General features: G+C 37.8%; 1 protein-coding gene across 1 annotated transcript in view; it reads left to right on the top strand.

The window, feature by feature from the left end:
* EYS (eyes shut homolog) overlaps positions 1 to 17,810 on the top strand; it is an 830,760-nt gene that overhangs the window by 380,582 nt on the left and 432,368 nt on the right. The window contains exons 27-28 of the mRNA XM_068678264.1: positions 63 to 141; positions 7,021 to 7,220. Coding sequence (XP_068534365.1) covers positions 63 to 141; positions 7,021 to 7,220 — 279 coding nt within the window. The remainder of the gene's footprint in view (positions 1 to 62; positions 142 to 7,020; positions 7,221 to 17,810) is intronic.

Consider the following 17,810-nt stretch of genomic DNA (forward strand, 5'->3'; position numbering starts at 1 on the left):
ACGGTAAATGCTGAACCTATAATTAGATAGCTTCATCTGAATAATACTGTTTTGTATTTCAGATGTATAGATCTCATTGATGGATATCAATGCTCCTGTGAAGCAGGATGGACCAGCACAAGATGTGAGATAAATATTAATGTAAGTCATCAAATCTTACTTTAATTATAGGGGAAAGGGTAATATGCCACTTGAAACTCACTTTTATAATATAACTTCTGAATGTGTCAGTATATTGAAAATCCATGACAAATTCAGTTGTTTCAAATCCATTCTGAAAAGCTCATTATTGTTACTCAAATGAAACTGCATTTAAAAGAAAATTGAGAAAATGTCTAAAGAACTTTAAACTGTGAGTAATAAATCTGAAAAGCCACAGCAAACTAAGCCAGCATTCTCTGAAAATAATTTATACTTTCAGTTTGGTATGGTAATATAAAACTATCTTACATTGCTAAGCCCATGTGCTGTAGCTTAACTGTATAGTTAAATATTAAAGCCCAAGATGCAATTTTCTATACTGAAAGTTGGCATGACTTATGTTTAGGATTTCAAGTTCCATATAATTATAGAATTCCATGATATAAAACAATGGCATATAAAATACATTACCTGTTTCCTCATGTTAAGGGAAAGAATGTATTTGAGTTATCATGAGGAAGGTAAGTGTATATTCATGTCTGTGCCATGAAGATTCCAGTGGTCAGCAAACAAGTTTGTAGAAGATCTTTGCATCTGGTGTAACAATGAACAGCACTTAGAAAGTTGGCTGTAGTTTGGAGGAAGTATTACATTAATTCGGACTTTTTCAGGTTTTGTGCCAAACGGAGTTTAATTATGGTATCTGGACATTTTGAATGTATTTCTTCTTGCAAGAAAGTCTGTCTTGAGGACTGCCTCCCTTTTGGGCTATCTGACGTTTAAAATTGTGCTTCTGAATTGCTAAAAATATATCCGAAAATGTCATCTAAACATTTTTTTTTTTAGCTTATTTATCCATGTAGGGACCATTCATGTTAAATACAGCTAAAAAGTATCAGACAACTAAAATGCCCTATATTACATGAAGGAAGTGTGGTCTATAACTTTCCTGTTGAAAATGCATGGCAGTGTCACACCAGGAGTAAGTGTAGCTGGAATGCTATCTTCCAACTTCCATTATAGAACGAAAAAATAAGTAATTCAGTTCAGCAGAGTGTGCATTGTGATAATGATATTGCAGATCTATATGATTATCAGTTCTTGCCAATGCTAATACAGCATACTCTTGGGTAATATTTTCTCTGGCAACATCCATAATTTAAGCTTTCCTCCATTTTGAGAGAATAAGACATTAAATGACCTGTAGACAACTGCATAAAATCATATTCAAAAGATATCCACATTTCATACTGAGATGTTTGAAAATGTATAGATTAGAAATTCAGAGGAAGAAACAATATACATATACATTTGACAGATAAGTCTGTCAGAGTGATGGCTTCATTCTATTTGCATGCACTGTGCTTCCCAGATTAGACTGTGCTGCAGGTGTCATATTTTTAAAGGCTCTAATACTGCATTCATCCTGCTCAGACATATATCATGCCTATCCAAGTCTTACAGAGATCAACAAGGCTTTCTGACTCTGTAGGGGTGTACACATCTAGATAATGATGCTAGAATGGTGTTTCTATGTTTGAAATGGTGTTTCTTTGTTTGAAAAAGAACAATAAGGAATAAATATGTAAATTCTATTTTCTTCTCCTGATGTATATCTTTGTATTACGGTATATGCAACTCTATTGAGTGTAGGTAGCAAGGTTTTACTTTTGGTTTTGGGGGGGCTGCAGATGTGGTGTCTGTGGCAGAAGCCAGGGGCTGCTGCCCTGTGAATGACACAGATGGTTCTAGCCAGCTCCAGTGGATCCACCGCAGGACACATATGAGCCCATCAGCCAAGCTGGTGACACATCTGTAGAAATACAATTTAAAAGTGTAAAAGTAGCAGTGCAGCAGAGAGAGTGATGAAAAAAAAAAAAAAGAGAAATGATCCTGAGAACACCAAGATTATAGAAAGAGGAGGAGGTGCTCCAGGTGCTCCAGGTGCCAGAGTAGAGCAGCCTATGGAGAGGGTTACGATGGAACAGTTATTTCCCTAAAGCCCATGGAGGGGACCACTCTGAAGCAGATACCCACACTGCAGTCCTGTGGAGGACCCCACATCACAGAAGGTGGACAAGCCCTGAGGGAAACATACCCCGCCTCATTTCCTGCGTGCTACTCGGTTGTTTTGTTTTTTTTTCCTCACCATCTTACTCTAATTGGCAGCAAGTTAAATATTTTCTCCCAGCTGAGTTAGTTTTGCTCATGATAGTAATTGATAAGTGATCTCCTTGTCTTTATCTTCAACCCATGATGTTTTTCATGTTATTTTCTCTACCTGTCCCATTTAGGAGTGGGAATGAGAGAGCGGATGAGTGGGCATCAGGCAGCCAGGTGCGATTAGCAAGTAAGCTGATTAAAATAGCCCATATGTTTGTGTTTTTATATATATTTCCTTAGAGATAATAGGGTATTTTTCCTCTTGGATTTTTTTTATCCTTTACATATGTTTGAAATATAGTTCACAAGGAAATGCACTTCAAGGCTTTCTCAGATTGTCTAACACCTCATGAAAAAAATAAACACTTTATAACTTACAACCTCTAACCTTTGCATATGAAATGTGTAGTATGGATGTAGGAACTTCCATTTCTATTATAGTTGTCGTTATTTTTTGTTGCACAGAATTCATGCAAGAAAGAGAAAAATCTACCAACAGAGGTAAACAGATGGCTAATACTAGACTATTATTGATACACATCCTTTCTAATTTATTTTGGCTGCTTTGTGGTAGTGACAGTCATTGGCAATCGTGTTTCTTCCATGCTTAGCTAATGCATGGTCATAATGCTGTCTCATGCTGTCAGAAAGGGTAAGAAAAAGTGTTTTGTGTCCTTACACAGTAGGATATGCAGTGTGTAGGTGCTCTTGCTTTTATCTGGTAAAAGGTTGTGATCAGACTATCTGGGAAAAGAAATGGATTATTCAGTTAGAACAGATGGGTGGGAGTGAGGACTACATCCTAGAATTGCTTTCTTTTGTCTGACTTTTCTAATCTTTTTTCTCTGTTTTCATAAAAGACAGAAAAAAATAGGGAAATCAGGAAAAACAACTGATTTTGTATACAGAGACACCGCAGCTGATTTTCATGTGGAGACACAGAGCAGTATTCTGACAGTCCAAGCAGATAAGCAATTATTCACTAGGACTTGCCAGATTGCACAGAAGACATGAGACTTGACAGCTATTAATTATGTGTGATTTGGAGTTGGGAAGAACGGTAGGATTCAGCTTGCCTAACTTGAGGTGTCTTTGTGAAAGCTAGTTGTCTGTGTACTTACAGTCAACAGAAATGTGAATATTGAGTGAAATCTACAGAGCTGTTCAGCTGATTTTGAGAGATCTGCATTTCATTAGTGAGTCCATACTCCACTGGCTAATGACTGGTTCTTAACCATCTAACCATAGGTAGGCCAGAGAGGAGGATTGCCTCCTCAGATCTCTTTGTATGTGCGTAGCATGTACTTGTAGGACAACTGTTGGTGAACATAGGGAGAAGCCTCCACAAGCTGAATGTTACAGTGTGTGCATGTGTTGGACTTCATTACACTATTTTCTAGTTATTGCTAATTAGTATAAAAAAGGGTTGAGTAAGGTAAGTAGTTTCTTCAAAGGAGCTAACATAATGTAATAGATCTCTTCTCTTAATGTAAGAGAGGCTGAACTGGTGATTCTCTTAAATGGAGATGTAATAGAGGAATACAGAATAGAAACTAGAACAGTAAAGAGGAATGGAGAAGTAGAGAAATGGATGAGACCTACAAGAATATTGCAGAGTTGTTTTGCCTCCAAAGTAATAAAAACCCTCTGCTTCTATAGACTACAGAAGCCTTAGTACCTTCTCTGACAGGCAGATATCTGATCTCTTACATAAGGAAAGTCTGTTAGTTTATATCACAGTATACTCTTGCATCGAGGAAGTTCTAGGAACAGAAAGTATGTTAAAAAAATAGGACTGTTCAAATAGTAGATACATAGGCAGCTAGAAGCCTTGGATATAAATCATCAGTATGTGTAGAGACATTACTTCGGGAAGGATCTGAGACCTGTGGCCTGTGTTGAAAACCAGTAATGGAGAAAAGTGTAGGAAGGGTGCTACTAAATCTTTAAATTCAGGCTGAGCAGCAAACTGAAGTCTGGGACATGCTTCTAGCTTTTGTTAAAAGGCTGCCAGTTCCGCATGAGACCTGAGACAGATGGAGATTTGGCCCCAGTACAGGAGTAATATGATGGTGCAGACGAAAGAAACTCAAAGACATTTGAAAATGGAAAATCTTTTGAAATTGGAGGAACTTGGACAAGAATGGATTGCACCTTTATCATTATGGAATCAGGTTATTGAATGAAAATAAAAATTGTTATAGGGGAGTCTTGAAACTAGACGCTTAGGAAATGCTGACAGGTATAAAAGGGAACTGTTGAAGAGTGACATTTTTTTTTTAAATATGAATGGAACTAATGTGCAGTATGCTTCTGAAAAGACGAATATCTTACTCAAGACATGTTAATGACAGAGCTGCTGTCTATTAGTGACTGTGGCAGAGTTAGGTATATGAATGTAGTATGAGAGTGCATGCCAAATAAATACAGCAGAGGGACATTCGACTTCAGGAAAGGAGACTCTGTAGAAATGAGGCATGTAATTGTCAGGTGATTTAAGAGGAGAAAACTAAATCCACAAGAAACCTACAAGCAGCCTAGGGGCTATTAACAAATAATGCGTTAAAAGCCCAGCTAAAATGTGTTTCACAATTCAAGAATACAAAGTGGTCTAAAAGCCCTGAATGAATTAATGGGAAACTTAAGAAGGCTGCCACAGGGGTTTTAACTCGTATTTTAACAAACAGAAAGCATGCCCAAATGAGGAAAACAGAGAAGTTCATAAGACATTAGTTTAAATGTTAGATGAAAGTTCAAAAACCTGAAAAATAAATTAAAATGTCCCTTGTTAAAGAATATTCTTGTAAAAAGCTCTTTACATTTATCAAAGCCAGGAAGCCAGGTTGGGAACTGGTGAGATTGTCTGAGGCAAAGGCTAAAGATAGGCACTCAAACAGCATAAGGTCATAGCACAAAGAAGCTCATTGAATTCTTTGGTATGGTCCTTACTACTGAAGATGCTAGGGAGGTTCCCACACCTGACACTTTCTAGCTGAATTTGAAGCAAGTACTCAGGAACTACCAAGCAGAATACATAAGCAAGGCATACGTGAGTCATCCTGAGCAAATGGCATTAACCCAAGGTTTCCAAAGGAAGTCAGAAGTGAAATTGTTGACATGCTTGCCAAGGTGTGTAATGTATTATAACAAACAGAAACCCAGAAGATTTCCACTGTAATCCCATCTACTAAACTATGTGCTTTTTATGCTACTGTAAAAACTAATTACTGTGGGCAGTTTTATAAGATTTTACAAGAAAAATAGATTCCACAGAAGAAAACAAAAAGTAAGTTTGTAACTTGATGTGACTCTGATGGCATACTGAGCCAAGGCTGTGAACATTTGTTTGAGCTTTGAAATTATACTTAGTAACTTTTGATGATGATTTTGCTATTTTTTGAATTACATCTTTTTAATTATAATTAGTTAAATCATCGGTCCATTAATTGATAGATTATTAATATATTCTGCTAATGAGCAAAGACAAAAAAATAGAAGTAGAGAGCAGTATAAGTAAATACAAATTAAGAAGACTAAAATAAATTAGTGGAATAGAAAAAAGCCAGAAAGTTTGAACTGTGAATTGTGATTTTTGTATAAACAAAACAAAGATGACTTATGTTTGCCAACAACAAATTCAATTAACATTGCAAAAGGCTACTTCAGACTCAGAAGTTCTGGCAGTCTATAAAACTATCCCCAACTTTCCTATGGGATGTATAATTCAATTAGTTTATGTAAAGCTCACTAATAAATCATCCTATATATACCCAGCTGGAGAACTTATAGGGAAATAAGTTGTTTTCTCACAATTCCCTGTGGGTATCTGAATTTACATTCTGTCAAAGCAACTGCAATAACTGCAGGAAATCTAAGTGCCCTTGGATATCCTTAAAAAATCAAACCTTCTCAAGTTTAAGTACTGTGAGAATAAATTCCCTTTTAAAATACTGGGTTTAGCTGTACTATTTGGGTGGCAGCAGCAAAATAAAACTTCTTTCAGATATAGGCAAAAAGTAGGTTTATATGCTCAAGGGTAAGACCACATATTTGCACTGGAAATCACACAAATTACACTCCCATCTAATTTTACAGAAATGGTAATTTGTGGCTAGTTTTCTTGGTTTGAATTTGATGACTTCCATGTTAATTTTATCAGAGGGAATTGTTATTATGTGAACACATAAACACTTCTACATGTTCTTGTTTACAATATTATGCAATAATTGATAATCAAAAAGTTAGCATTTATCAATAAGTATTTGGTAGAATGGGGCTCGTATACATTGGTTAGTACAAGTTATTTATTCTGTCCAGAATTATCTTACTAAGGTAGCTTTTTTCACTGTGATTGCACTTTAAAAACTCAGAAGAAGGAGTAATTGTACGAAATACAACTTAAAAGCATTCTTTAAAATTTTATTATTTTTTTTTAGTTTTAAATTTTAAAAGGAATCATGAGTAGGAATCACATACTTGCAAGATTAATCAGGAGGAGCAAGCATAGTTTCAAGAGTGCGTATAAGCAGTAATCAAATCATCTCTATATAAACAAAAATTGACCAAAATTTGAGCTTCTTGCATATCAGACATTAAAAAGGCTATTATTCCTTTCCTAACCTCCAGACTCAGTTTCTTGCACTTGCTGTAGACATGAATGAATAAATAATGTGCTTTAAAGCTGTGTAGTCAATGCATTGTTGTTTCTCTCCTCAGGAATGTGAATCTGTTCCCTGCATTAATGGAGGTTCTTGTCAAGATTTGGTTAATGCATTTGTTTGCGTTTGCTTGAGTGGATACACTGGCAAGTTCTGTGAAGTTGATATTGATGTTTGCAGTGAATCTATGCTGAGCTCAGTTTTGTGTCACAATGGAGGTGTATGTGCTGATGGTCCTGGAAGAACTTTTCACTGCAGGTTAGTAAGAATACTGCCATTTAACTGGTGTAGTTAATAAACATCGATTGGCTAAGATTTCAGGGCAGTGTTGCTCTGTGCACTCTAAGAACACAATTGGATTTGATACCACTTAAGGGACTTGGCAGACTGAAAATGTTATAAAATAATCAGAGTTAATTATTGCAGTTTGCTGATGTGGCCACATATCACTTCAGACTTCTTGTAACTCAGAAAAACATCACTTTTTAATATTGAAGCTCTTAAGAATTTAGAAAATTAATGCAAATGCTTAGTCTGGTGCTCAAAAATATTATTTTAAGCCATTCATTGTTTAACATCAGGCTCTTTATTTTTATCTTCTAGTTATCTTCTGCAATATCATCTTCTACTTCTTTTCAGAATTACATATGGGAACTTAAAGCATAAACAGAGCCTAAAAATTGAAAAATCAGTGTTTAAAGATACATATATGCTCCTGTGTTTTGTACTCAGAGCTATTAATTTGCAAATTTACATAGAAGATAGTTCGTGTTATTATCTGTGCACAGTCATGTGTCCAAAGAAATCTTCTGTGATCCAGCATCATCATTGCCTGGCTAAATACATATAATCTCATAGTTCAAGCACATCAGTATAGCAAAACCCCCTTAAAATTAAACTACTCCATAGATTGTATATATTATTCTCTACTACATCTAATAAATACATTAGCTCAGAATTATTATCTAGGTTCCTGATCCATTACTATACTTGTAGAAATATCAAATACTAAGAAAACACTTTGTAAACGTACATAACAATGAAGCAGAAATATCTTCCATATACAATCATGTGCTCAATATCTGGATTTTGTTTTATGTCCAGAAGTGAAGCTTAAGGGTGATAGTTTTATTTAAAAAAATAACTGCAGATGTTGAGACAATAATAATGATCATTAGTTGGATGTAAGAATTTGATAGCTTTGTAATGTACAGTCAGAGATGAAACTATAAAAAGTGTGTAAGAAGTGTAAGATAACGCTACATATCTTCATCAGAGTCACCATGGTACTAAAATGAAGCTAAGGTTGAAATGTCATTTCCAACTAACCCTGTAATTTTCAAGTCTCTTAGAAAATATGTGAAACTAGTGGAGATATGTTAAAATACCTCAAAGTGTATGAAGCAGTCTTTCTGGGTAACATAGGGGACTGAATATCTTGCCATCTGAAATCAACATTACTGGAGAGTTATGTTTTTCATTTTTATTTTGTCATAACGTGGTTTGAAATATGTTCTTTCATTTAGTTCCTCTCTTTTATAAGGTACTTGAACACATTATAGTAGTGTGTGATAAATGTCTAATTGTTCTATTTCCTTACTACACACTGCAGTTGTTTTTGACCACTATTTCTTGACCAACCTAACAGCATTTCCAGTCTTCACTGTACTGTGAGGAGCAATGAGCCGCTCATAATTCTTGTTTTCTAGTCCCTTCACCAGCTTTGTTGATGTTCTCTGCACATGCTCAACCTTGAGCGTGGAGTTACGTAACTGCAGATCCTTCTCGTAGTGAGGGACCCAAAACTGGACAGGATGTTCAAGATGTAGTTTCTCCAATGCCGTGTACAATCCCTTCCCCAGACCTGCTGGCCACACCATTTCTGATACAGGCCAGGATGCCATTGGCCTTCTTGCCTACCTGGGCACACTGATGGCTCATGCTCAGCCAGCTGCAAACTACCACCCCCAGCTCCTTGTCTGCTGGGCTACTTTCCTGCCACTTTTCCCCAAGCCTGTAACACTGCATGGGGTTGTTACAACCCCAGTGCAGAGGACCTGGCACTTAGCCTCGTTGAGTGTCCTGTGACTGCACTCAGCCCATCGATCCAGCCTCTCCAGATTCCTCTGCAAAGCCTTCCTGTCCTCAAGCAAGTCAAGAGCCCTGCCTAACTTGGTACTATTTGCAAATGTACTGAGGGTGCAACTCAGTCCCCTCATCCAGATCACAAAGTTGTTAAACAAAAGTGGCCCCAGTACCAAGCCCTGGGGAACGCCACTGGTGACGGGCTGCCAATAGGACTGAACTCCATTTACTGTAACTCCTTGAGCCTGGCCATCCAGCCTGTTCTTCCCCCACTGAACTGTACACCCGTTGAAGCCATGAGTAGCCATCTTCTCCAGGAGAATGCTGTGGGAAACAGATTTACTAAACCTCAAACACTTTACTAAAATTGAAGTGAAAAACAGTCACAGCCTTTCCCTCATCTACTAAGTGGATCATCTTGTCATTGAAGGAGATCAGGTTAGTTAAGCAAGACCTGCCTTTTATAAACCCACTGTGTCTGCATTTAATCACTTGATTGTCCCTTATGAGCCGTGTGATGGCACTCAAGCTGATCTGCTCCATAACCTTCCCAGATACCAAGGTCAGACTATAATTCCCTGGATCCTCCTTCCTGCCCTTCTTGTAGATTGGAGTCACACTCACTAACCTTCAGTCAAGAGGGACCTCCTCAGTTAGCTAGGACTGCAGGTAAATTATTGAAAGTGGCTTGGTGAGCACTTCCTCCAGAAGTAATGCTTAGTTTTACACACAGGCATTGTACAGTTCAATTCTTGAACAATGGAGTCATTCCATGGAGCTGGGCAGGCAGCTAGCCTGTACTGGTGCCTAGGGTTAATTCTGACCAGGTACAGGACTTTGCATTTCCCATTGTATTCAAGCTGTGGGCAAACCTGATTTATACAATGGCATAATGATTCTTTTTCTCCTTCTCTATTCCTCCCCTATTAATTCCTAACATCTTACTGCTTCTACTTCTACCATGCACCGAGATGATACTGTAGTGGAACTATCTACCATAGTTTCAAGGTCACGGACCTGAGTGGTAATGATCATTTCATAGTTCAATATTTTCCACATAAGGTTTCCACCTAAGCGTTGTTTTCTTCTACTCTCTAACACTTTGGATGACTATATTCATATTAAAATCAATAGAATACTAATCAATGTATTTACAGTAGCCTACAGATGAATTCAACTGAATAGCCAGTTTAGATTGAGATGAGTTGCTCCTTGGGCTCCCTTGACTATTGCTCATTAGGTCTTCATTGCCTATAATCAAAGTTTAGATACCTAACGCTGACTGGATACATATTTGTAGACATTACACTTAAGGTTCATTAAGTTTAATTGTATCCTGCCTTAATTATCAAATTCTAAATTAAAACTGTAAGATGAATACTATTAATTTTGAGGGAAAACACTAAATTTGTTCTCTGTTAACACAATTTGTCAAAACTTTGAAGTCGTAATAGAATTTTAGATAGAATACACTGAAAAATATACTGAGAATTACGTTGAACAAATATATCAGTATGTGCAGCTTTAATCTCTGTTTCTCTTCTGTAGAGTACCTATGATTAGCATGGTGTGAAGGCTTTACCTTTGAGTGGATATCCCCTTCTTAGCATTCTGAGAGCGGATGCACAAATGATAAAAACAATAGTGTATGGTCATTCATGTTTTCATATTGAGAAACAGATTTATTCCTTCCAGTCTGTGGTTCAGTTTCCACTTGGTTTCCTTTGTGTCCTTGTATTAGAAGTTACAAAGTTTCATTAGTGTTCAACAGAATTAACAAGGCAAATGGCCCATGGACTGCCAGGTCATAATGGTTTCTGTAATTTAACCAAATATTTTCATTGACTGCTGACATCATTTTCCAGAATATGAGAGGAGAAAAGTTTTGTTATCATACAAGAAAAGTTTTACAAGTATGGCTTTTTAAAGAGTTGTTTTATCAATATAACACTCAACTGTTTCAACCATCTAATTATCCTTTTTCTTTCTACATGCTGCTTTCAGTAGTGTATCGGGCTTTTGTGGCAAGGGCTTAGTAGCCGGGGGCTGCAGGGGTGGCCTCTGTGAGCACAGCCCAGCAGCTGCCCTAGGTCAGATCAGAGCCAGCTCCAGCCAGCTCCAAAAGGGACTTGCTGCTGGCCAGGGCGCGATGCTGGGTGGGCCTCTGGGAGAACAGATTGAAGAAAGGGGGAAATCTCCATGCTGTTGCTGATGGCCCAGTGTTCCCTCACATCTAAATATCTTTTTCAGGCCTCTCATTCCTCAAGAGAGTCAGCAATGTCAACGGCAGCTCCCAGTCCAGTGTCATCAGCAAGTTTACTAAGCATGCATTCAACTCTGGGTTGAACAAAATCATCAGGCCCAGCCAACAGGTCCTTTAAGTGCTTTTCAGTGATGCCCAGGATAATCATCTCCATAATTTTAAAGTACTGAAGTTAGATTAATATGTCTTTAATTTCCAGGGTCTCCTCTTGTGTGTTTCTTATACATTGGGGTAACATTGGCTAGTTTCCAGTCAGCGGGGACATCCCCGGACTCCTAAGACCTGTGGTAGGTAATTGAGAGAGGTCTGCAATAACACTCACTGACTCTCTCAGTACTGTGGCATGAATTCAGTCGGGCCTGATGAATGTATAAACATGTAGCTGATAAAATTGATACCTTACAATTCTGATGTCAATATGAGGAAATTTGTGGTTCCACAGGTCATGGTCTTCCAGCTCACAGAACCAGGCAACCAGAGGCCTACAATTAATACTAAACATAAAGGGAAAAAAAAAAACAAACACATTAAGGCAGGTCTGCTTATGCTGTGATGTGAACATTCCTCCTTTTCTACCATTCCTTCTACTTGGTGTAAAAAATCTGAACACAACTCATGTGCAAACTGGGGAGTAGTACTTACATGGAGGATGGAAAGGGACAGTAATTGAAAAATAAGGGAAAAACAGCTCTTACTCTAGCAGAATGCCACAAACTTCCAAACAAATGGGGAGGCCTAGCATTGCCAGTTGTCACACAGTGGAGTGGACAGGAGGAAAGAAAAAAAAACAGTGTCTTTTCTAGTCTCCTTATTTTGAGGATCCTTTCAGAAGTTTGTACTGCTGTGGTTGGTAAAACTGGAAATAGCAAGTAATAAAAAGTGTCCAGTAATGGCTAAGTGTCAGGCTGCCTTAACTATGGGCAGCGCTGCCAGCTTCAGCTATGATGGATGTGATGCTTTACCCAGTGGTACTGTGAATAGTCCAACTCTCCTTGACTTATGTGGGAATCAATTACATGAGCAACCCTACAGGCTTCTTCCTGAAATTAATATGAAAAAATACCCTTTGGGATAGTCCTTGAATTGTGTTTTATCTGAAATATCTTTCTGTCTTTAAACCCATTGTTTAAAACAACTCATTGGAAATGAGAGAGGTGCTGGGAGTTGTAATTCAGTTCTATCCTGGGCAGACTGCCACTAAATCAGGGCTTCAGGAAACAGATCACCATCTGAAATGCCCACCTACCTTGCTTTGTATTGCGTATTTAATTAAAGCAACTGGCTGCCACAACAACGAATGCCATATAAATTAGCAAATTAATAATAAAGCTATTATGGAGCCCAGAGGGGCTTTCAGTAGACAATCCAACACAACCTACATATGGTTGATATATTGAGTAATAGGAATTTTGAGGACTTTCCACATAAAATAACCAGATTTTATTTTTCATTATTTTTAATCCATAGTTGGTTCTTCCCAATTTCTGCATGTTTTGGTCTCAAGGCCATTTCATATCTTTGGTTGGGGATTTAAAAAGTGGAAAAAAAAATCTCCCTCTCCAACCATGCATGCATAGAGCCTTTCTCAGATGTGCTTTTCAGGTCCTTCCTGCTGGCTAGGTTCAGAAGTCATACTATTTTGAGAAAGGTTATCTCTGCAGTGCTTTCAGCCTGATCACATGAAAATAATGCCAACAACCTTATGACAGATCTTGTTTTAGATTAAATTGTTGAAAACTGTTGCTTCGTGTTACTTTTCCAGCAAGTTTTAGCACGTTTTTTGTAATGTTTTTGCTAGGCGAAACAGGTGATTTTTTTGTTATTACATCCTTGATCATCAGCTGCAAATTTTGTTTGTTTGTTTGTTTGTTTGCTTTCAGAATATTTAGTACTATGATGTAACTTTTTTGGTCTTAGATATGTGTAGGGCTACAGGTGTGATCATATCCTTTGGTTCAAAAAGGTAGGTCAGTACTTTTAAAATCTGCCTTCTTGATTACATTTGATATATAGTTTGGTTTAAAACAGAAACTGTTTTGGAGTCATCTGTCAGACACTAGTTTATACTTATAAGGCAATTTCTGTGAAATTGAGTTTTGTATTCCAAGGGCATCTAAGAATAAATATTTGATTAATGGAATACCTGATCAACACAATGTCAAGGTTTTTCTTAGAGCTCATGAGATTTTAGTTTGGAAGAATTCTAAAATAGGAATAGATTGTTCTACATTTCCTCTAAATGAAGTGCAATTATTTTAAATGTTTATTTTGAAATCTAGCACTTTTTTTTTTTTTTTTTTTTTTTATGGCATGGAGCTGGGACAGGGGAGGGTCAGGCTGGATGTTAAGAAATGGTTCTGTACACGAAGAGTGGTCGGGCAATGGGACAGGCTCCCAGGCCAGTGGTCCTGGCACCGAGCCTGACAGGGTTCAGGAAGTGTTATGACAATGCTCTCAGACACATGTTCTTATTTTTGGGTGGTCCCTTGGGGCCCCAGGAGTTGCAATGAATGATCCTTGTGGGTCCCTTCCAACTCAAGATATTCTATGATCCTATGATTTAATTGTGATCATTAAGTGATTGTAATGAATTCAGTGGTAAGTAGTGAAAGGCTAGATACTGCTCTTTATAGTCCACATGTATGTGAGAAAGGTGCAAGGATCTTTAACATATATTTAATCAAGCATTTGCTAAAATTTGTAAAAGATTATTGCCCAATATTACTTAATACAAAGTTAAAGGAGCAAATAACATTGTCAAAAGCAGTCCTAGTACAGAAAAGTCTTTCATTTTCTCCTTGTTACCACTCCTCCATTTTTTTATATCAGGAAGATCAGATTGTATGAATGTTACATTACATTCTTGTATACATTTTCTTTATTTAAAGTTGAACATGCAGAACATGGAATTAAAAAAAAAAGCTGTCCTGCAGTCTTCTTACTCTGTTGCTTAGGAAAATCTGGTGAAAATAAATAGAAATCAATACACTAATATTCTTGCATTCAACTGATGAGGAAGCAGAGCTCAGATTTGAGAATAACTTGCTTCCATTTCCCTTGTGTTTTAATTTGCTCGATCTGTGTGATCAAGGTGTGCCACTGGAGAACCAGGCCTCATAACTAAGTGGGGCCTCTTCAGGAATCCAGGAAAGAGACAAAAAAAATTGAAGAATGGGGATACTGTATGGACAGAAAATGAGTCTGAACAACTTGTCATGCTCTAGCTTTGTGTGTTGGGTCTGTCTGAGCTGGAGTCACCTTTTCCCTGCAGCAGCCCGCACAGTGCTGTGCTCTATACTCGTAGCTGGAACAGCACTGATATCACTCCAGTGTTGTGTCTATTGCTGCGTAGTGCTGGCACAGCATCAGGATTCCTTCCAAGCCCTCAAGAGCCAGCAGGCTGGGGGTGGGCAAGTGATGGGGAGGGGACATTGCCGGGGCAGCTGACCTAAACCAACCAAAGGGATATTCCATAACACCTGATGTCACACTCAGCAATAAAAGGGGGGGCTCTCGTGGGGGAGGGGGCTGTTCCTCCTGAACAACTACTACGTGTTTGAGGCCCTGCTTCCCAGGCCGTGGCCGAACACCGCTCGCTGATGGGAAGTAGAGAATAATTTTTTTCTCTCTCTGTGCTTCCGCGCGGACTGATTGTTTCTTTTGCTTCTGTTTTTCCTCCCCATTCCCTTTCCCTTTAATTAAACCTTTCTCATCTCAAACCTCGAGTTCTCTGTGTTGTATTTTCTCCCCCTTACTTTTGAGGAGAGACGGGGAGTGAGAGAGCGGTTGTGGTGGAGCTCGGCTGCCCGCCTGAGTAAAACCACCACACTTTGTCATGCAAAGGGAATATAAGATAAGAAATGGTAAAATAGAATGCTTTTTCTTAGAGCATATGTGAGGTAAACAATAGACTGAAGCACATAATTGTTTGGGGGAGTTTGGGGGTGCAGTCTTGCATGGCTACATGTATCTAGGCATCTGTATCCTAAAAACCTCTGTTACTTGATTCTGTCATGGTATGCTAAAGGAGTTGATCCCTGTGGTTTTGAAAAATCAAAGTTGTTTAGGGTTTGATAAGTGAAAGCCATCTATTTAAATTGAAAGATATTGTGGATTGCAAATCAAAATAAAGTTCAGTCTTGAAGAAATGCATCTTCACATGGTTGCAGTCACACTTTACATTAATGGAGCTTTGCATTTCTCTGTATGAAATTGTCCTTGGCAAATTGTAATAGTCCAGTGTGAAGCTGACAAACGCATATATTGCTGTACTGCTGGAGTCCACCTTGAAAAAGTAAGATTGAAATTTTGAAATTGGGCCTGTGTCAGTGATAGAAGGCACTGTGAACACTTCCAACTTTTGCTGCTAGGAATATGTATTGTATTATTGTTTCCCTTATGGCTTCCTAGTGAACTAGATGGCAAGACACAATGCCACCTACTGTTTCTTTTTTAAACAGAAATTTTCTTTATCAATAGTATACATTCAGTCCTTCATCCCAAAGGAGAAAAAGCTATTCTTTGGAACTCTGTGTGTCAACTGTACCTCCAGGCAGTAGTAAAAAGCTTCTCCTGTACTTCAAAATCCTGAACTTGTGAAGCATTTGCACAGCTGTGTGCCCTCATCAACCCAAAGAGTGACTTAATGATAAAGTAGTCATTTTGAGAGCCACTCAGATCTTATGTGCTGTGGAACAGAAAAGGCATGCTCCTGTTGCCAGATTGTTAACTAAAAGGCTTCCTTTCATTCAGCAGATGATAGACAGTTTACATGGTCTGACCAAAGCTGTAGTGTACACATTACACAGAGCTATGCAAGTTTCTCAGAGCACTGAGATAAAGGTAGGAAGAAATGCATTTCGTGATACAGAAGGAGTGACTCCAGTGGAACATCAGAACCTCTTTAAATAGTTAGGGGGGTTCCTGAGCATCTTGTGGTTTGCTTAGTAGGGCATAGTGAGTCTCTTAGCTATATAACCGTCTTCCCTGGAACCTGTGTAAACTCCTCTTCTGAGCAGGAGTTGACAGCTAGGCAGTGTCCAGAGATGATATGACAATACCATTCATCAGGCAGTGCCACAGGTCTAGCCTTCCGTACGAGGAACAACTTTCTTTTTTTAATGTTCAGCATTGCTCCGGATAGCTTCATTTCACGCCCCCTCATATGAATGTGAAAAAGGAGAATGATGGGCTGATTCCAAGCCATCCTCTTTGTGCTTTTGTGGGCCATTCCCATATTTGCTCAATGCCCCCTGCTGTCCAGGCAAATGATTTCTGGCTTTCCCAGTCCTTCTTCCTATGGAAGCCATCCCAACTTCCCAGCTTCTGGTTATCCTTGTTGCTCTTTTCCAAGCCTTTTCAATTTCTGTTTTACCTTCATTGAAATAAAGAGACAAGTACACTATCCAAGGTATGGGCCAAACTGTGATTCACACAGTGGCATAGTGGTGTTTTCTTTCTGTTCCTGCCACAATAATGCCTGACATTTTATTGATGCTGGGAGGAGAGGAAACAGGGGTTTCCATTTATGCTTAAGGTGGTGGTATTTCTTATGTAGAGTGGTTAGATGAAGTTGGCATACTAGCAAGCACATATACTACTTCCATGTTTAATTATTTTACCGATAAGTAATCATATATGTGCATGATTATATTGCACTTCTTTTTTTAATCAAAATCCTGTCTTTATTGTGAGACCAGTGAGAATAGGTGATTATGTTAGTGACAATTTCTAACCATTTACTCCATTTTGTAATGAAAAGTGCACGTATAATACTTGTCAATGTAATAATATCAAAAGAAGCGGTATAATAAAAATATATATAATGAGCTGTATTTTTCTTACTTTTCTGCATATGTAGTCGTATTCCTTATATACACACTACAAGTTTATATATAAAAGAGAACAAGTACACCATAGTCTGTTACGTGCTAATAAAAGTTAGCTGTGGATTTAATAAACTGCATATGCTATCTGGTACTCTTAACATATCTCTACACTTTCAACTAGAAGCAAAACTGTAATCATAATTAAAATCTGTAAGTAATTTAAAAATAATTCGCCAAGTGAATTATAGTTCTGAATGATTTTAGGAATAGTTTTTAGAAATCTTGTTGAAAAGAAGATTTGGCATGCCTAACTTGCCTACTTTCTAATCAGTTTTGATGAATATATGCCTTGCTTATTCAGATTGAATCAAATTGATATGTTGCTCTTTTTTATGATATTGCAGGAAAGTTAAAGGAACATTTTATAGCTGTTAAGAAGCAACACATCCATTTTAGAACTGTTTCTGTTATACTAGCAATTTTACCAGAAGGTCAAAATCACAGGATATAGAATGAGTATTTAAAATAAACAGTTAATGTGTCTAGGGATCTTTAATGTGTGCAATGTGTCTGATGGAATAGCTGCTATACCTGTGTCCCCTGGAGCTCTAAAATGCAGAAAAATCAGTGTTCTGTCACTCAAATGGACATTTATATTGATATTCAAGCATT

The sequence above is a fragment of the Anas acuta genome, chromosome 3, assembly GCF_963932015.1.
Source record: "Anas acuta chromosome 3, bAnaAcu1.1, whole genome shotgun sequence".
NCBI classification, from domain to species: domain Eukaryota; kingdom Metazoa; phylum Chordata; class Aves; order Anseriformes; family Anatidae; genus Anas; species Anas acuta.